We start from the raw sequence: 21063 nt of genomic DNA on the forward strand, positions 1-21063 counted from the left end.
CCAACCACTGAAGTCAGGCTAACCGACATATAATTTCTTGTCTTTTGCCTCCCTCCCTTCTTAGAGTGAAGTGACATTTGTGAATTTCCAGTCCTCTGGAACCATTCCTGACTCTAGTGATTCTTGAAAGGTTACTGCTAATGCCTCCACAATGTCTTCAGCTACCTCTTTCAGAATCCTGGGGTGTAGTCCATCTGGTCCAGTTGACTTATCCACCTTCAGACCTTTCAGCTTCCCAAGCATCTTCTGATTGATAGTTAATTTATTTTGGCTCTGGTTCCATTAAAGACTCTCTTTTGCATGGTTCTTGTTGATCTTGGCTAAGGGTAGGAGAAAAGTTCCATTCATGGTTTACATACCTGAGCCATAGCTGTATATTTTTGAATGTGGGGAGTGAATAAACATGCTTACTGATAACTGCATTGTGCTCACTATAATAATGGCCACACAGATATTGATAGGTTATTAGAAGTGTTAGGTCCTCCAAGTGCAGTGTATCACTATTTTGAGAAATGAGGAGGAAAGTTGTTAACTGAGCTTAACAATAAAACCAGCTCAGAGCTGGCAGCTGAACTTGATTTTATTTTAGCAACCAGGTGATCAAAATTAGAGCCACAGGAACGGGTCCTTCAGCCTGCCACATCCATACCGACCTTCTTGCCGATCTACACTAATCCATTTCTCCGCATTATGTCCGTATCCTTCTGTGCCTTGCCTGTTTATGTCTCACTAAATGTCTCTTAAACGTGGTAATTGTATCTGGTTCCACTACATCCTCTGGCAGTGCATTCCAGTTATCAACCACTCTCTGGGTAAAACTAAACTTGCCCCTTGGGATCCCCTTGAAAACTCCTTCCTCTTCACATCCACATCGAAGTTGTTAATATATATCACAAACTGTGAACTTCCTAGCACCAACCCTGTGGTTTATTATTAATTCATTATTAAGTGAATTTTAACTTTGAAAGTAGATCTTTGGAACATAAACTCAAGCTCATGATAAATTTATCAGAAGCCTTTAGTATGTTGTTCTATTGCGCTATAGTCAAAGGATGTGAGACCTGTGAATTGTTTTAGCTAACTTCCAAGTCCAATATATTGACTTGGGATTCTTCATCTGCTTCACTGTCTCTGTGTGGGTGCTATGATTTTTGTCACATGACTTCTCTTATTTTACTGCTTCAGTCTTGTGCATTTACCGTGTGATCAGTTTAATTGTTCGGATCATTTGCAATCGATTTTTCCTGTATCTGGCAGGTTGATATTTAACCCATTTCTTCAGATAATCAGTATATTCCTTTCCTCTCCATCTTATTAACTTTTCCTAATAAGCATATAAAATTATGAGAGGTCTAGACAAGGAAGACAAGCCTTTGCCACATTTTAAAAGGATCTGAATTGACCACTTGAAGAGCCATTCTAGTGATTGTTATCTGCAATTGGATTTTATGGGAGATAGGAATATTGAAACAGGCCAATTTTATTGATAGCAATTTTTATTTGATGTATTCAAATGGAGGCATGGTCGCATTATCTCTGAAAGGAACATTCTTTATTTGCATTTTAAACTCTGTTCACCATGTCTTCCCATCCCTTTTATCTCTTCTTTTGCTTACTTTAATAATTTCATAGGCCATGTGTCACCATTGTAAGATGTGAGTCTGAAGTCTACAGCACTCTGTGAAGCTTGTTTTGCATTGATATAATTAAGGGGAAAACTAATTAAGTGCAAGAGGGAGAAAATAAAAGGTTATGCAGATAGAGCCATTCCATTGGCCATTTTTGTTGCTAACTTTACAGATTTCTCTTTAAATGTACCTCGCTGTCTGTGTAGCGACCTATCCCCTAGAAGCTCTTGCATAGCATAGTGCTGGTATTTCCCCTACATTTCTTGATATCACCATTGTCTTTTATTTTGTCACAGCCTTTGCCTGATATTGTTTCCACACCATACCCGGCATTAGCCCTCTTGTGAATATTCCATCCATTGTTTGCTAATCCAAAGAAATTGTCTGCACCGCCTGAATCCTCTGAAAGTAACTCAAAGAAAGATACAATCACTGGTGTTACCATTGGCTGACCAATTTTCCTCACAGGGATTATTAAACAATTTTCCCAGGATTTAAGCCACAGATCAAGCTTGTGTTAGTTGTTAGAAATATTGGAGGTCTGACTTAAAAGGAGATTTGATTTGGAGACGGCATGAAGTACATCACATACCACTAATTTCATTGTTCCCTGGTTCTTATCTATCTCTGAGATGGATCTCCTGACAAACAATGAAGGTTGTGTTTGAATTGCATGATCCTAAGTTAATGCCTCAAAATAACATCATGAATTACTTAAGAGGGAACATTTTTAAACTGGTAACTTTTCACATGCAAGTGATCTACACAATCAGCAGCAAAAAATCATTTGAAAATCCATAGGCCCCTGAAGGATTGAATACCAAGGAAGGGATAGAACTTGGGGTGTTAAAAGTTGTGTTAGATGAGGAGTGATTATTGGTGAGCACACTGGGAGAGGTCACCTGTTTTTTTTATTAACCAGGCAACTTCATGAGATCTTTTGAATCCTTGTGAGTAAGTGAGTATACATGGCCAAAACACTTAAATAAGATCGACACTGAAAGATGAGCAGAACAGGAGGTAGAGAAGTATGCCATCTTCATCTTGGGAGAACACTGCATCATAACGACAATATATCAGTTTTAAAAACCTTTAACAATCAGCTTTAGGACTGGACATTGCCAATACATAATTACTCAGCTCAACTTCAAACTATTTGTTAAAATGGCAATGCAATAAGATCATTAATGAGCACAAACCTGAAATGTCTGGGCAGATCTTGTACATCCATGGGTAGAATTAAACTATAGCTTGTCCAGTGTTTGACTTTGTTGGAAATCACAGAATCAAGGACATTGAAGAAGGGTTGGCCACCACACGTTTTCTTGTACGGCTGGGCATTGGTATCTGAAGGGTGGGAGGAGACCTATGGCCAGGTGCTACAGTGACCAGCAAGGGAGAAGACAGTTCTAAAAATGCTGCTGATTGTTCCTTTTGCCAGTTTAAATTACATTGCTGAAACTGGCCTGCCAGCTTTTCTTATTTTGCACCTCTCTTTACGGCCTTAGAAATGCTGAACAAGTATCCCACCATTCACAGGCAAACAACAAACTGCTGGAAGAACTCAGCAGGTCGAGCAGCATGGGTTGGGGGAAAGGAATTGTCGATGTTTCACGTTGAGACCCTGCAATTTACAAGCGAGACTGCTAAGCATTCTAAAAATAAAACGTGCCACTCGTGACCATGACCTGTGTTTTTCCCCATGGATTTCCCCCACACTTAAATATGTACTTTAAACGTTGCCTCATTTATGTAAATAAAAACAGAAAATGCTGAAAACACTCAGGCAGCATCTGTGGAAAGAGAAACAGTTAACATTTCGGATCCAGGATAAGATAAGAGATAAGATTTCTTTATTAGTCACATGTACGTTGAAACACACAGTGAAATACATCTTTTGCGTAGAGTGTTCTGGGGGCAGCCCGCAAGAGTCGCCACGCTTCTGACGCCAACATAGCATGCCCACAACTTCCTAACCCGTACGTCTTTGGAATGTGGGAGGAAACCGGAGTGCCCGGAGGAAACCCACGCAGTCACGGGGAGAACGTACAAACTCCTTACAGACGGTGGCAGGAATTGAACCTGGGTCGCTGGTGCCATTTTTTAAAAAAATAATAAACGTTTATTCACTAAAAGCACTACAAAAGACAACCAGTGTCAATACATGACTTCTAATACAGAAAAGAAGAAACTACGCAACGACATACTACGGAAGAGAATGCAAACTAATACTACCGAAACACACACGCGACTCTACACCCGTCAACGCGACACTTCAAATAAGAATCGCGTCCGTACCGTCCACGACACACGCGATCCCCTGAGGGGCCCACCGAGCGCGGAACTCGGCTAGGGTGCCCGCGGAAACCGCGTGCTCCCTCTCTAGACGCACCCGCGCGCGCACGTAAGCGCGGAAGACGGGCAGGCAGGCCAACCTGCTGGGACCCTCGGCCGCCCGCCGACGCGTCCCGTGGATGGCCAGCTTGGCCAGGCCTCGCTGGCGCCATAAAGTGTTATGCTAACCGCTACACTACCGTGCCTGCCAATTACGGAATCCAGTTCTGATAAGGGTTCCTGGACCTGAAACATTAACAGTTTCTCTTTTCACAGATGCTGCCTGAGCTGCTGAGTATTTCCAGCATTTTCTGTTTTTATTTTAGACTTCCAGTATCTGCAGTTTTTTTTTATTTTCATTTACTGAGCCCCCTTTATAAACTTAAACCAACTGGCAGACTGCTTCTATGAACGATACACAGAGTGGGACTTTTTCTTTGCATGAATATTTTCCATTGTTAGTTTTACTTGCAGTAATTTGAGGAAATTGTGTCCAACTGTTGAGTTTATTTAAGTTGTCTTCAAGGCTTTGATCAGTGGTTAGTAATATAATTTTATCCTTGCTTCAAAAAAACTTTTGACAAATTGCCCTAAAAATATTTGGTTGCAAGAGTTTTATTTTCAATATTGTGTGTCTGTTATTAAAAAGAGAAGTTTTAAAATAGTGCAATTTACATAAGCAGTACTCTGAGAGTTGCACCACTCTCGGTGGTTAGACCATCAGAATCCTCTGTGGATTGCAAGGGCTGCGGGGAGTGGAAGCAAAGATGAAAATTTACTGTCTGGTTTCTGCAAAGCAATTGAAACCAGAGCAGACCTTAATATATTTTTTCCTACTTTGTTTCTTACTCTGCTTGCAACAATGTTCTTCCAGCTGCCCTGAAAGGGGAGCCTGCTCTTGGTTTTTCATCTCGTCCAAAAGAAGGCATCAACAGGACCCTTGCTGTTTCAGTATTGCACTGAAGTGTCAGCCTCAGGTGTACGATCTACTTGCCTTAAACGCACTCTTTAGAGACGACGGCAGAAGGATGACCACTGAACCATGGCTAACATAAAAGTATGATCAAGAGAAATTGGGAGAAAACATTCAGTTCCATTGATTTGACTGGAATTAAATGTCTGACGCAGAGTACAACCGGCCGAGAGCAGCTTTCCATGTTTTTCCTGCTAGTGAGAAGAGATGAAGTTCTCTCAAACCCTCCGAAAGAGCCATTTTCCAAAATTAACATGTTGCATGTGCTTACACAGCATTACCTGTGCCACCTTCTCACAACTGGGTTCCAACTGTTAGATCTCATAAACAATTACAAAGTTTATTTTAAAAATAAACTTTTTTCATAATAAAAAATATGTAAAAGGATAAACACAATGCAAAACCTTTTTACATTTGTGGTCAATACATTCAGTAGTGTTGACTTACTTTTTTTAAACCATTGCCACTCATGTGGCCCCCTGAGATCTATTATTTCAATGTTTGAAGGGCTTCCCCACCTGACTCAGGCCCTCCGTTTGTAGTAGTGGAAGGAGCCCAGACTGTGGTCCTTCCCCACAGAGCGTCACCGAGCTTCAGTGCGTCCCTCAGCACGTACTCCTGCAGCCTGCAATGTGCCAATCAGCAGCATTTCCTTACAGACATCCCACTGTGCTGAAAGACCAACAAGTTTCAGGTAGACCAAAGGGCATCTTTTACTGAGTTGATCTTCCAGCAGTACTTGATGTCTGTCTTGGTGTGTGCCCCTAGGAACAGCCCATAGATCAGAGAGCCCTCTGTTATGCGGCTGCTTGGGATGAACTGAGACAAGGACCCTTGCATCCTTCTCCACACCCCCTTAGCAATTACAAAGACCTTGTCTGGCTTTCTTGGTTAGGGCACTGCACCTGCCTGCCTCTATTGCTGTTTCGTTTCCTGCTCTTCAGAAGTACTTTCAGAATGAGGGTTTGTAGGAACTAAGTGTCCAAGTGCAGGCCCTAAAGTATTTGGTGTTTCTGCAATTACAAATCCTCAGTGCCTTTAGCAAAATGCGCAAGGACCAATTTATTAATATTGCACACTTATCCTTTTAAAAGTCAAGTGCGTTATGGGAACCCCATTGTGGGTATATGAAACATAATAAAAATGTGATTTTGGATTATTTTGGTTATAGAATTTATTGTCATTTTTCTTGTTGCTTTGGATGAAGATTAAAGATAGACTTACAGAAGAGCGAAACAGTTTAGCAGAGGTCATTCGTCAGGAGTTTGCGGACCGGTTGGTGAGCACCGAAGAAGAAAATAAGCGGGTAAAGACTGAGATGTCTGAGATGCGTGCACGTCAACGCTTGGAAATTGAACGAATCACCAAAGAGAAGGAGGAGGAGCTGGAGGAGGTTCATAAACGGTGAGATGGAGCAAGGTTGGATTTGGTGCATTCTTAAAGAAGCCCTAGGATACACCAGGACCTGATTAATTTTTAAATTTGGAGCCATGATAATGCACAATTCTTGGGCTGTATCATGACTCCAAATTAAAAATTAATCAGGTCCTGGTGTATGTAAGGGATTCTTTATATATACCAGGAAGCCCTTGTATGGACTCAATATGCTGGAGATGAATGCGTCATGTATTCTGGTCAGTTCTGTCATATACCTGTACGGTTACTTCTAGAGGAATAGAATTGAAAAGCAGAAAGGTATCATTCTTGGAAAACAGAAGCTGAGGGGTGACTTGTTAGAGATTTTTAAAACAAAGAGTAGACCTAAAGAAAATGTTACCACAAGATAGAGACCCATCGAAGTGCTCTGCCATTCAACCATGGCTGATTTTTTTTTTTGAACCCCATTCTCCTGCCTTCTCCCCATAATGCTTAACCCCCTTACCCATCAAGAATCTGTCAACCTTTGCCTTAAATACACCCAATGACTTGGCCTCTACAGCCCTTTGTGGCAACAAACTCCACAGATTCACCACCCTCTGGCTGAAGAAATTCCTCCCCATCTCAATTTTAAAGGGACACCCCTTTATTTTGAGGCTGTGCCCTCGGATCCCAGACTCCCCTACTAATGGAAACATCCTCCTGTGCAGGAGACCAAATTCCAGATGATCATTAAATCATAGAATAGTTGCCAATGAGGAATAGTTGAGGCAAAAGGCACAGATGTGTTGATAAGCAAATGCTTATAGAATTAAGGTGGGAGGAGGCTGTTATCACAGCTTAAATGCTGGCACCGCACTAGTTGAGGCAAATGACCTATTTCTGCACTGTGTAATTGAATTAACAGCAGATCAGGCAACACATGAAATTGGAAGATTAATATGAGAGATGGAATTCTTCTTCAGAACCTTTTAGTTCTGTAGCACATCGTCACTTGTAACTGATTCACCATGTATCAGAATAACCACAAAACTTTTTTGTCTATTTAGTGTAAAAGCAGCAATTGTGAAGAAAGAGGAGACTGTGAATAATCTTCGCAAACAATACGAGGTGAGTTGAAGTCGGCTAAGGACCTCACTTGACTCTGCCTTCTTAAATTTCAACATAGAGTATCCATGATGCTCAATTATATTTGTATTGCATTATGAATATCATTAAATCAATCTGTTGCTGGTCTAGGCTCATAATTGTGAGGCTTTATAAAAGTGAAAGTCTAGTTAAGTGAATACTTAATATGAGTGTACAATAATTCTACTTTTAAATACTTGCCTCCATTTTCCTATTCCAGAATAAATATCCACTATACCACTAAGAAAATAATTAGAGTTATCTCATCATGCCTAAGCTCCCAGTTTACATTCTGCACATAGTAGGCCTTGATTTCATTTTGTTTCTAAATACACCACTATTATGGTCCAGTAATAAAAAATGAAGCAAACTTTTAAAAAATGTTTTAGTATTAGGCATAATGAGGGACTAGAACCACTGGTTTCAGATAACAAGGTCTCATGCAGCCCATCACATCCACTGACTAAAACTGCTGCATTTCCAAAGGACTTCTTCAACCCCTGATCTTTCTTGATGAGCTTGGCAAATTTACCTCAGACTGGTCATCAGACTTTGTGGTACCGAACCCGATAGCACTGGGAGAAGGAAGATCACTGAGTGTTGGCTCCAATGAAGCTGCTTCCTAATAACTGATGTTAAGTAGCTGTAAATTGGTTTATAATTGTCACAAGTACCAAGGTACAGTGAAAAACTTTATTTTGCATGCCATCCATACAGATCATTTCATTACAACAAGATGCTGGAGGAACTCAGCAGGCCAGGTAGCATCTGTGGAGAAAAACAGATGGTCAACGTTTCGAGTCAGGACCTGTCCTGAAGAAGGGTCCTGACTCAACGTTGACTCTCTGCTGCGTCCTGACGAAGGGTCCCGACTTGAAACATTGACCATCTGCCCAGTCCTGAAGAAGGGTCCTGACCGGAAACGTTGACTGCCTGCTTTTCTCCACAGATGCTACCTGGCCTGCTGAGTTCCTCTGGTATCTTGTTTTTTTCATCTAGATTCCAGTATCTGCAGTCCTTTGTTTCTCGTTTCATCACATCAGTGCATTGAGGTAGTACAAGGGTAAACAATAACAGAATGCAGAATAAAGTGTTACAGTTACAGAGAAAGTGCAGCGCAGGCAGACCATAAGGTGCAAGGCCATAATGAGGTAGATTGTGAGGCTGGTCTCCCACTAAAAGCAAATGATGGTTTTAAATGGAATTTATCAATAAAGTAAGGTGCCTAACATTTCTGCACGTACTATTCATTCTCCTCCCAAAAGGAGCAGGTACCTGTATTATCTTTTAAAGCTGCTGGAGGCATGTGATAATTGGAATTTGAGTCTGCTTATTGACTGGAGCGATGATTTTAAAATAAAAAGCAGAAGATACTGGAAATACTCAATGTCAGGCTGCATCTATGGGAAGAGAGGCATGGTTAACATTTTACGTCAAAGACTCTTTGTCAGACCGTTCACTCTATTGGATTGTACACGTGATCTGCACAAGTGTGATCCATTTGTAAGGAAGCCAGAAGAATAAGGTTCGTACTGACAAAGGGCCTCCCACCTGAAACATCAACGCTGTTTCCCCTCCCACAGTATTTACAGCATTTTCTGTTTTTATTATTGCTGTGAGTGGTTACAGTGAAATTAGCAGGTATTTTATAGATGTTTGTTTGCATAAAGTGTGCTTACATAGCAATATATCTTGCATACTTGAAATTTTAGACTAAAATTCAACATAAAGATTTCACTCATTCAATATAGCAATATTAATCATTGTCTAGAGTTGCAAAAATTAAAATGGCAGTTGTCAAATGTTAGTGTTTATTGTTGTCCTGACATTTTTCAGACATTTGTTGATGCTACTTTTAATTGTCCATCATTTTTATGTATTAGGCAACACTTAAGAGAGCAGACCATCTGGAAGCCCTGCTCGAACAGCAGAGGAAACAGCTCCTTGGAAAGTGAACATTGGAGGCCTGTGTATAGGAGAGGGCATTGTAATCCTGGGCAGCAAAACCATCACACAAGGAGCATTCAGTCCGTTGGGTTGTACATGTGACCTGCACAAGCGTGATCCATTTGTGAGGATGTCAACAGAGTAGCAACAGAATAACTTTTGTTTTCAATCAGTAATCATACTGTAGTTCAGTTGTCCAAATCAGGCATTATATGTTTATCTAAACAATCTTTTTAAAGAAAAAATGGTTTTTATTTTTCTACATTATCTACTGTAATATTTTCTCAATTTGCAGTCTTTGTTTTGTATGTTAGCTGTAAAGTGGAGCATGATGAAATTTATATAAAAAAAAGTCAACAGGTTTCAGTATTGTACAGCCCCTCCTGTAATTAAATGACACACTTTGATTGGAGAATGTATCAAGGAACTCAGCACCAAGCCGATGTAAGTGTTACTAAAGAAATGACATATGTTGCAGTTGATATGAACCCTTTTCCTCCTGCTTCTCATCGCCGTCATACCTAACCAACTGTGATACCGTGTCTTGCTCCTGAAATCAGCAGCTGCAGGCGCAACGAGCAGCAATAGATAGCAAGTTGGCATATCCACAGTGTCAAGGGCGTCAGCTGACTTGATCATACTGAAAGAATGGAGGGTTGCTTTAAATGTTTTTGTACTCTCTGGATGCCCCAAGACACTTCCCACTAAGCTGTGTACTTTTGAAGTGTGCTTACTGTTATAATGAGGGAAATGCAGTGGCCGTTTTACACACAGGAGGATTCCACAAAATACAACATGATAATGAATTGATTATCTTTTAAATGTTGGGCAGGTAAAAGTGGTGGGGGGAGATGAGGAGGACAGAAGGGGGTTGGGGTGCTTCTTTCCTGCCGCTCAGAACAGTGCAAGCAGTCGTGGAGAGCAAGTGGTGGTTCACTTCAGCATTTCATCTGATATCGCTGCACCACGGGAAAGTTTTGATTAATCTAGAATGGGTGCAGAAAGGATTCATAAGGACATTGCCTGGACTGGAGGGCCTGAGTTATAGGGAGAGGTTAGGTAGGCTGGGTCTGTTTTCCCTGGAGCAAAGGAGCCCAAGCAGTGACATGATAGAGGTATATAAGATTACGAGAGGCATAGATAGGGTAGATAGCCAGTGTCTGTTTCCCATGGTAGGGTTATCTAAAACTAGGGGGCATAGGTTTAAGGTGAGAGGGAGGAGGCTTACAGGGGTCATAAGAGGTACATTTTTCACACAGGCAGGAATGAGCTGCCAGAGGAAGTGGTGGAGGCAGGAACAGTTGATACAAGAGTTGATACGTGGAGCAACAAACAAACTGCTGGAGGAACTCAGCGGGTCGATCAGCATCTGTGGAGGGGAATAGACAGTCAATGTTTCGGGTCGAGACCCTTCATCTGGATTTGTAGACAGTCCAGACAAAGGCTCTTGACCCAAAACGTCAACTGAGCATTTTTCGAGGCATCCGGGCAGGTACTTGAGTGAGTAAGACATAGGGGGATATGAAATTAAAGCAGGCAAGTGGGATTAGTATTGATATACATGGTCGGCATAGATGTGATGACCTGTTTCTATATTGTACAACTCTGTGGCATCTTCGTCAGTGCTGCATTGAATGTTGGTCAAGATTTTGATTCTCAAAATTTCTGAGTGGAATTGAATTCACTACTTGCTGACTCAGAGGTGTGAGTGCAACCATGGGTGATGCTTGACAATGAGGATTAAGCAAGGAACACGTTCCCTGGTAGGAATGGAAATAAATTACACAGATATTGCCCTGAACGGTCGATGAATTCCCTCCATACAATGAAAAGAGACCTGTTACAACCTTTGCATTTGTCGTCTTTTATTCACAAGACAGCACCCATTGATAAGTGCTCCAGAGAAGAAGTGATGAGCACAGATTAAACCATTGTAGACCATGCTATACATGTACTCCAGCTGGATTTTGAATTGATGTCAATGCATGAATGGGAGTGAATCTCCAAATCATGCTGGGATGTGACTTGGAGGTAAATTCCAGTGTTGGTTCACCTATACCGTCCTTTGTTCTTTTAGGGAACAAAAGTTTGCAGGTTTGGAAGGTGCTGTTGAAGGTACGTGCTGCAAAAATGTCAGATTGTATGGCGGTTCCAGTCAAGTAGGCTACTTTGTCCAGGATCAGTTCAAGTTTACTTAATGCTATGATGGTGTGGAAGAAGTATTGGATTGTTGGTGAATGGGGAGTTGGGTTGTTGGTTACAGGGACTCCACTTCCCCAAATTCACTTTTCCCCCAATCCTCCCAGGTTTCTCCTCCACCCACCGCTCCCCTGGAACCCCAGGCTCAGTCAGAGGTCCCAGAATTGCCAGGGTCCGTCCCAGCTCAGGGCTTCTCACCACTCAATCGCCCAGGTGTGCCAGAAAATCTCAGCAGTGCCAGATCACCAAATGGCAGGGGTTTGACTGCAGTTGTAAAAGCCAAGAGATTCCACTTCCCAGAGGCACTATGAGGGACTGGTTCTGCCGGCCAGTGGCAGTCTTGTAGGTGGCTTGCTCAGCGAGTAGCAGTCAGTCTGCTGATTTGGCTGCCTCTCCTCTGGAAACAAAGGCATTGACTGACGGTTACTCCAGTAACAACAGGCGTGTGGGTAGGGCATCCAGCAATTGCAAAGTGCAGAGCTCGCCTAATACAAATGAGATGGAAATTCTGTTTCCAAGGAAGTAAATTATACTGGTTGCCTGTTGTGTAATCTGCCAAATGTATTTGCTGCTTTGGTTTTGCTTTTACCTCACCTGGGATTGTAGATGGCATTTTGCAGCGTCCAGAAGCTAGAGAGGCCAGATACTCCCTAGATATTAGCAACCAGGCCATATGAGGAAAGTTAAGTATTAACTTTGTTCAATGAATATCAGAAGAGAAAGCACCTTTTGTTCAACTGTTCTGGTGAAGAGGAGAGGACAATAGGAATCTGCAGTTAGCTTAACATCTGTCATAAGGAAAATATTAGAAGCTATTGGTGCCATTATAGCAGTAGAAATATTCAGGGTAATCAGGCAAAGTCAACATGGTTTTGTGAAAGTGCAATTATGTTTGATCATTTAATTGGCGTTCTTTGATGGACCATGTGCTGCAGATAAAGAATAGATGGATGTACGAACTTGAATTTTCAGAAGGCGTTTGAAAAAGTGTTGTATCAAAGGCTACTGTGGGAAAATAAAGGCACATGATGTAGGAGATAAACAATGGCTCACAGGAAACAGCAGGCATAAATGAGTCTCTTTCTGATTGGTAAGAAGGAATGTGCAATGTGTCACAGTTTTTGCTGCTGGGGCCTTTTTGTATAAATGACTTGGAAGATGTGAATGAAGGTATGGTTTTTAAATTTGCTGATAACACAAAGATAGCGAGGAAAGTAAGATACAAAGAGGACATGAGAGTACAAGGGGATAAAAGTAGGTTAAGTGAGTGGGCAAAGATTTGGTAAATGGGGTATAATGTGGAAGATGAGACTAGAACAATTTTACAAAAGTATGTAAATGATGAGAGATTGCAGAGCTCTGAGACTCCAGGGGATCTGGATGTCATGATGTTTAATTCAGAAAAGCCTAGTTTACAGGCGTGGTAAATAGAAAAGTTAACAGAATAGAAGATTTCTTTATTAGTCACATGTACATCGAAACACACGGTGAAATGTATCTTTTGTGTAGAGTGTTCTGGGGGCAGCCCGCAAGTAATGCCACGCTTCTTGCGCCAACATAGCATGCCCACAACTTCCTAACCCGTACGTCTTTGGAATGTGGGAGGAAACCGGAGCACCCGGAGGAAACCCACGCAGTCACAGGGAGAACGTACAAACTCCTTACAGACAGCAGCCGGGATTGAACTTGGGTTGCTGGCGCTGTAATAGTGTTAAGCTAACCGCTGCACTACCGTGCCTGTTATTGTTTATTGCTAAGGGGACTGACTGCAAAAGTAGAGAAGTTATGATTTGGTTATATAGGCATCATTGATACAGTATTGGTCTTATTATTTAAGAAAAGATGGTATAAAAGTACCACAAGTAATTAGGAAAACTAATGGAATATATTTCCTTATAAGGAGAATTGAAAACATAATTATGGAGGTTATTCTTCAGTTATACAGGGCACTGGCAAGACCACATGCAGAGAACTGTGTATAGTATTGGTATCCTCGATTAACAAAGGATGTTAATACATTTGAAGCACTTTAGAGAAGATACCCGAAATGGTGGGATGTCTTATTGAGAAAGGTTGGACAAGGTAGGCTTGTATCTGTTGGAATTTGGAGTGAATGGGAACTTGTCCAAAACATGCAAGATCCTGAGGGGCCTGGCAGGGTGGAGGTGGAGAGAATGTTTCCTCTTGTCGATCACCAGTCAAAGATTCTGAGTCATTGGGAATATGGAGCAGGAGCATGGTGCAGTTTTTCAGGAGAAGCTGGAAAGAAAAAGAGGTAAAGAAACTAGCAGCAGGAATAGGCCACCCAGCCTTTCAAGCCTGCCCTGCCATTCAACAGGATCATGGCTGATCTGTGCTGGGCTCAACTCCTCTTCTGTGCCACTTCCCCATAACCACCAATTCATCCATCTCCATCTATTGCAGTGGTCCCTTTGTTCATGACTCTCCCACTAGTGGAAACATCTCAACAAGCCCCCTTAGGATCTTATACATTTGAATAAGGTCACCCCTCATTCCTATAAATACCAAGGGATGCAGACTCAATTGAGAGGACAACCCTCTCGTTCCAGGATTATCCTGGTGAATCTCCTTTAAACTGCCTCCAATGCTACTGCATTTTATTTGGGTAAGGAGTCCAAAACCGTGCACAGTATTCCAGGGTAGTCCTACACCCTGTAGAACTGTAACAAAACCTCCCAGTTTTTAAGCTCCAACCCTTTTGCAATGAAGGCCAATGTACCATTTCCTTCTTAACTCCTTGTTGGACCTCCCTGCTAACTTTTTTGAGATTCTGCTGAACTCTGTAATTTCTCTTCATTTGGGTAATATCTGCCTTTGATTCCTCTTAACCAAGTGTGCGACCTTATATTTCCTGACATTCAACTCCATTTACCAGGTTTTTGTCGAAGAATTGCCAATGCTTACTGAATTTGACCTTCCTCATGGCACTTGTTCATTAATGCAACAAACCACTTTAGGTACAGATGTATTGGTCATAAACACAACAGACTTGTTAAGTTGCACCCAATACAAAGAAACACTAGTCAATGAAGATTTTCTCTACATATGGGATTTTCTCTTCACTGGCATCAGCATAAAGTGGAGGATGTAACACAGAGAAACGACAAAGGTGGCTATATCTTTCCAATGCCTTGAAATGCAGGTAGTCCAGGTCTCAGAAGCATATAGGATGGCAGGGATTAGACCATGAGTTATGTGGCAGGCCTGAGGTCTTGATCTTCAAAAACTTTTTTCTTAATCAACCAAAGCACATTGAAGGTAGTGCTGAATTTCATCATCAATTTCATCATCTCTGTCCCATGACATTTGGGATGGTATTGTGGGCTTCAAGTGCATGTACTGGGAAGCACTATATAAACAGCAGGAGGAGGAGAGTACCTCACAAACGATCCACCTACCCGCCCATCGCCGCTGACAACTATGGTCACTTGATTTCCATTTGTCAACCCCCCCCCCCCCCCCCCCAGCAGCACCTAAACTGCTGGATTCTTTGTGCTAAATGTGGCTGTGAATGCTTCAGCCTTCACTTTAGCACTAATATGCTTGCTGCACCATCATGGAGAATGGGCATGTGCTTGGAGCCTCCTCTCTCCACCCCCCTCCCCCCATTAGCTGTTTAATCCTCCATCACCATTCATGACTGGAAGTGGTAGGATGCAGAGTTCCAATCTGATCCATTGGTTGTAAGGTCTGTCTATTGTGTGCTGTTCTGCTGTATTAGAACCATAGAACAATACAGCACAATACAGGCCCTTCGGCCCACCATGTTGTGCCACCCTTCAAACCACACCTAAGACTATCTAACCCCTTCCTCCCACATATCCCTCTATCTTAAATTCCTCCATATGCTTATCTAACAATCTCTTGAACTTGACCAATGTATCAGCCTCCACCACCACCCCAGGCAGCGCATTCCATGCACCAACCACTCTCTGGGTGAAAAACCTCCCTCTGACGTCTCCCTTGAACTCCTCTCCCCCCCCCCCATTACCTTAAAGCCATGCCCTCTTGTATTGAGCATTGGTGCCCTGGGAAAGAGGCGCTGGCTGTCCACTCTATCTATTCCTCTTAATATTTTGTATACCTCTATCATGTCTCCCCTCATCCCCTTTCTCTCCAGTGACTAAAGCCCAGATCCTTTAGTCTCTCCTCATAATGCATACTCTCCAATCCAGGCAGCATCCTGGTAAATCTCCTCTGCAGCTTCTCCATCGCCTCCACATCCTTCCTATAATGAGGCGACCAGAACTGGACACAGTACTCCAAGTGTGGTCTAACCAGAGTTTTGTAAAGCTCCATCATTACTTCGCAGCTCTTAAACTCGATCCCACAGTTTATGAAAGTCTGTATTAGCACACATGTAGTCCTTCGGAGGATTCTTTGTGAAGGGGCATTCTCCATTATAAGGACCCTGCTTGTCAGAAGGAGAATCACAAGGAGCAGCCAAAATAAGGCCCAGCCTTGGAAACCAGAAGAAAATTTGACCGTGGGATCATCAGACCTCACCAAAAGAGCCTTAAATCTTTCTGAAAACATTGAATATTTTTAAGACATTAAAATGCATTCAAAAATGTTAACAACATTTAAACAATATCTTAAGATTCAAAAATAAAATTTGAAGCATTTTTAAGTTCCAAAACTCTTGCCTAAGTTTCCCTTCCAACAAAATCAACAAAATGTTTTTCTTGCCCCCGATGCAGAACTCCTGAAGTACCAAAATTACCAGCACTTTTAAAGCAAAATCTGAAACAAAAACAAAGTATTTGAAACACTCATCAAGTTAAGCAGCATCTGTGGTGAGAGAAACAGAACCAATGTTTTGGTCAATCACCTTTTATTTTGAGGTCAGAAGTCGGGTGTTCACTGATGATTGCACGATATTCAATTCCATTTGCCACTTTGTAGCAAATGCAGCAGCCCGTACCTGCATGCAGGAAGACCCAGACTCAAACATGGGCTGATAGTTGGCAAGTAATGTTCATGCCATGAACTCTTGATCTCTCAGTTCTACCTCCTTGTGGCCCTTGTACTTCGTCTACTTCCACTGCACTTTCTTGGTAACTGAAACACAATATTCTGCATTCTGCATCCTTGATGTAATTATGTACGGCATGATCTGGATGGCACGCAAAACAGCTTTTCACTGTATCTCGGTACACGTGACAATTAACCAAAGTCATTTCAGGTAATTGCCCAGGATACTCCCAACAATACCTTCCAAACCCAGCATCTCTACCACCAAGTAGGACAAGGGCAGCAGACAGACGGGAAGACCTTCCCTTTCCGAGTCCATCATCATTCTGACTTGCAAATATATCGCCGGTCCTTCACCTTGTCTGGATCGAAATCCCGGAACTTCCTGCTCAAAGCATTGTGGAATCACCTTCCCCAGAAGGATTGCAGCAGGTCAAGAAGGTGCCTCGCCACCACCTTCTCAATGGCAGTTAGGAATGGACAATAAATGCTGGCATTGTTAAATGTTGAAAATGAATAAACAAAAACCATTGGGTGTACAGTTTGCATCCTCGCTGCACAATTCTTTAACCCTTAAAACGTAACTATGCATTTCATTGAACCTTCTAATTACAGCTTTACAACTATTCACAATTAAAAGCAAGAGGGGTTTGTTTGATAGCACAGTATTTTCTCCAACTTCTAATAATCTGAACCTCCTGAAATAACTGCATTATTCCAGAGCATAGTCCAGTTGAATAGCACCTTGATAAGTATTACCGTCCATTAAGGGTGGGGAGAATACTGGTACATATCCAGCTGGCAATGCACAAGACAGTGTATGAATACAAACCCTACCCACTGAGTTTACATTGTTCTGCATTGACTTTTCTGGTATTGGAACAAATGCAAGATAAGTGCCAAAACCTCCAGATCCTCACTTTATTTATTCTGTTACTGTTTCCAGAACAGCGCTGAATCAGGTGCTGCCTGGCCTGAGGAGTGTTTCACACATTTTCTGTTTTTATTTTGGGTTTCCAGCAGCTGGGATACTTTGCTTTTAAGCAGAATGTTGTCAAATTAGACACATTTTTGGACAGTAACCAGAAAGAAATGGTGAAAGTTGTTGGTTTGAAACAAATACCCAGCTGAGTACTCTGCACAGATCAGGCCTCTATTATACAAAGACTAGAGAAGCACAGGGGCAACGGACACAAAGTGCTGGAGGAACTCAGCAGGTCAGGCAGCATCCGTGGAGGGAAATGAACAGTCGGGCTGAGACCCTTCATCAGGACTGGAAAGGAAGAGGGCAGAAGCCAGAATATAAGGGGAGGGGGAGGAGCACAAGCTGGCAGGTGATGGGGGGTGGGTAGGTTGTTGGGGGGGGGCGGTAAAAGGGAATAATATGAGGTTGGGAGGTGATAGAAGAGAGCAAAGGGCTGAAGAAGAAGGAATCTGATAGGAGAGGACAGTAGGCCATGGAATAAAGGGAAGGTGGGCAGGTCGTGAGGGTGGGGGAAGGGGAAGAGAAGAGGTCACAGGAATGAGGGAAAACAAAGGGAGTGAAGGAAGGAAAGCAGAGGAGAGTTAGAGAGCAGAGAAGAGTTAGAGAGCAGAGGAGAGTTAGAGAGCAGAGGAGAGTTAGAGAGCAGAGAAGAGTTAGAGAGCAGAGGAGAGTTAGAGAGCAGAGGAGAGTTAGAGAGCAGAGAAGAGTTAGAGAGCAGAGGAGAGTTAGAGAGCAGAGGAGAGTTAGAGAGCAGAGAAGAGTTAGAGAGCAGAGGAGAGTTAGAGAGCAGAGGAGAGTTAGAGAGCAGAGAAGACCACATTGTCCACTCAGCCTGCTCCACCATTCAGTGAGATCACAGCCAATCTGATCCTGGGCCTCAGATCCACTCACCCTCCTGATCCCCAAAACCCTTGACCCTGCTACTGCCTCGGCACACTTAACAGCTCAGCATCCGTACCCCTCCTCTGGACACCACACACTTTAGGAGGGAACACACAAGTTTTGGAGAAGGTACAGAAGAGATTCCTCGGGATGAGGAGTTACTGATGTGCGGTTAAACTGAGGTTGTTCCTTTTAAGGCAGGGAAGGTTAAGAGGAGATTTGATGGAGGCATTCAAACCCCTGGAAGGTGTAATTAAAGTAAACGAAGAGAAGTTGCTCCCAATGCCTAACTGTTTGATAACAAGAGTGGTTCAGCTTCGAAATGCTCAGCCTGAAAGAGTGACGGACACTGATGGAGTGATAGACCCTTCAAACCAAATAATTAGTTCAAGGAGAAAAATTGCACAAAGTGGGACAAACTAGAGGGATCTTTGCAAGAACCTGCACCGACCTGATGGGCTCCCTTATACAGAATACAGAACAGTCCAGCACAGGAACAGGCCCTTTGGCCCACAATCTTGTGCCGAACTAATTAATCTAGTAATGAAAAGCTTAACTATATTAATCCCTTCTGCCTACGCAATATCCATATCCTTCCATTCTCTGTATATTATGTGTCTATCTAAGAGCCTCTTAAACACCTCTATTGTATTTGCCTCCACCACCACCCCTGGCAGCACATTCTAGGCACCCACCACTCTCTGTGTAAAACTTGCCCCGCACTTCTCCTTTGAACTTAACCCCTTCTCAAATATCCTCTAGGATTAGATATTTTGACCATGGAGAAAGATACCGGCTGTCTACTCTGTCTGTGCCTCTCATAATCTTATAAACCTCTATCAGGTCCCCACTCAGCTCCAGAGAAAACAACCCAGGTTTGTCCAATCTCTCCTTACAGCACATGCCCTCTAATCCAGGCAGCATCCTGGTAAACCTCTTCTGCGCCCTCTCCAATGCCTCCACATCCTTCCTGTAATGGGGCGACCAGAATAGAATGCCATACTCCAGATGCAGTCTAACCAGAATTTTATAAAGTTGTTTGTTTTCTATGTTTTTTGCTCTTTTAATCCTATGCTACTTCCTACTTGCTTGCTGCACTTTCTGACCTTAATGCACAAGGTCACCCATTGCTCAATATCTTGACTTTTATTTGTCCCTCTGCGTTCAAAAAAATTCACCTTTTCTATCCACCCAACTAAAGCAATAATTTCCCATCTCTCCACGCTTGCCATCTTCTGTCTCTCTCTTTCATAAAATTGTAAGATATATGAGCAGAATTAGGCCATTCGTCCCATCGAGTCTGTTCCGCTATTCAATTACGGCTGATATTTTCTAACCCTGTTCTCCTGCCTTCTCACCCTAACCCCCTTACCAATCAAGAACCTATCAGTTTCTGCCTTAAATACACCCAATATCTTGGCCTCCACAGCCCTCTGTGGCAACGAATTCCACAGCTTCACCATTCTCTGGCCAAAGAAATTCCTTCTCACCTCAAGTTTTAAAGGGACGTCCCTTTATTCTGAGGCTGTGCTTCAGATCCTAGACTCTTCTACCAATGGAAACATCCTCTCCACGTCCACTCGATCCAGGCCTTTCAGTATCTGGTGGGTTTCAATGAGATTCCCCCCCTCATCCTTCTGAACTCCATTGGGTACAGGCCCAGAGCCATCAAACACTCCTCATATGTTAAACCTTTCATTCCTGGGATTATTCTTGTGAGCCTCCTCCGGACCCTCTCCAGGGCTAGCACCTCCTTCCTTAGATATGCAGCCCAAAATTGCTCACAATATTTTAAATGCAGTCTGACCATCACTTTATAAAGCCTCAACGGTACATCCTTGCTTTTATATTCTAGTCCTCTCGCGATGACCTCTGCCAGAGAGAGCAGTGGAACTAAATTCAAGTAAAGCATCCAACAGGGAGCTGGGGAAGAATCCAAAAGATAAGAACTTGCAGGGCTGTGAGGAGAGAATAGCTAAGTGGAGCCATCTGGATCGCTGCTAAAAAGGAGCAGGCACATACATGATGGGCCAAATGGCCTCCCTCCATGCTGTAACTTTTCGGTGTTTCTTGTCTTATAACTTACCCAGTCTCTATCCCTTTGTGACCCCTTTACATCTGATCCTAACTGCAACCGAACATTCACTTATTTAGTCTCACCCTATCAGAGGTTTTCTCTTTGTTCTGTTCCACCTTCTCTCCTGCTGAAAACCAACTTGTTTACTCTCTTTTCTAGTTCTAGCGAAGGTCCCGGACCTGAAATTTGTTTCTCTTTCTACAGATACTGCCTGACCTGCAGAGTATTTCCAGCATTTTCTGCTTTTTTTTTAAACTTAGCAAGGCTTTAATACTATTGCAACAATGTGATTTTGGACTTCATGGCTTAGTTGGTTGGAGCCTTGTCTTTGTGTCAGATGGTTGTGTATTCCTTCTACACACCAGCACCTGAGCAGAAAGGTCTAGCTATTGAGAGTACCTCCTTTCTGTGAATTATTAAGCTGAAGCCCAGGCTAAATGTTCTGCGGAAAATTCAAGGTTTCCTGAAATTATTCAACAGAGTCGAGTGTTCAAGTTTTCCTTTTATTCATCCTTAACTCGTGAACATATCCAGTTAA

The 21063-nt window shown here is 42.6% G+C and overlaps 1 protein-coding gene across 5 annotated transcripts in view; it reads left to right on the forward strand.

Annotated features, from left to right (window-relative positions):
- cep131 (centrosomal protein 131) overlaps nt 1-11188 on the forward strand; it is a 103738-nt gene extending 92550 nt beyond the window's left edge. For all 5 annotated transcript variants that reach the window (XM_052032784.1, XM_052032786.1, XM_052032787.1 and 2 more), the window contains 3 exons: nt 6143-6339; nt 7362-7422; nt 9324-11188. In XM_052032784.1, coding sequence (XP_051888744.1) covers nt 6143-6339; nt 7362-7422; nt 9324-9395 — 330 coding nt within the window. In that variant the 3' untranslated portion in view covers nt 9396-11188. The remainder of the gene's footprint in view (nt 1-6142; nt 6340-7361; nt 7423-9323) is intronic.
- Nucleotides 11189-21063: the final 9875 nt, after the last annotated feature.

The sequence above is a fragment of the Pristis pectinata genome, chromosome 18 (assembly GCF_009764475.1).
Source record: "Pristis pectinata isolate sPriPec2 chromosome 18, sPriPec2.1.pri, whole genome shotgun sequence".
In the NCBI taxonomy this organism is placed as follows: domain Eukaryota; kingdom Metazoa; phylum Chordata; class Chondrichthyes; order Rhinopristiformes; family Pristidae; genus Pristis; species Pristis pectinata.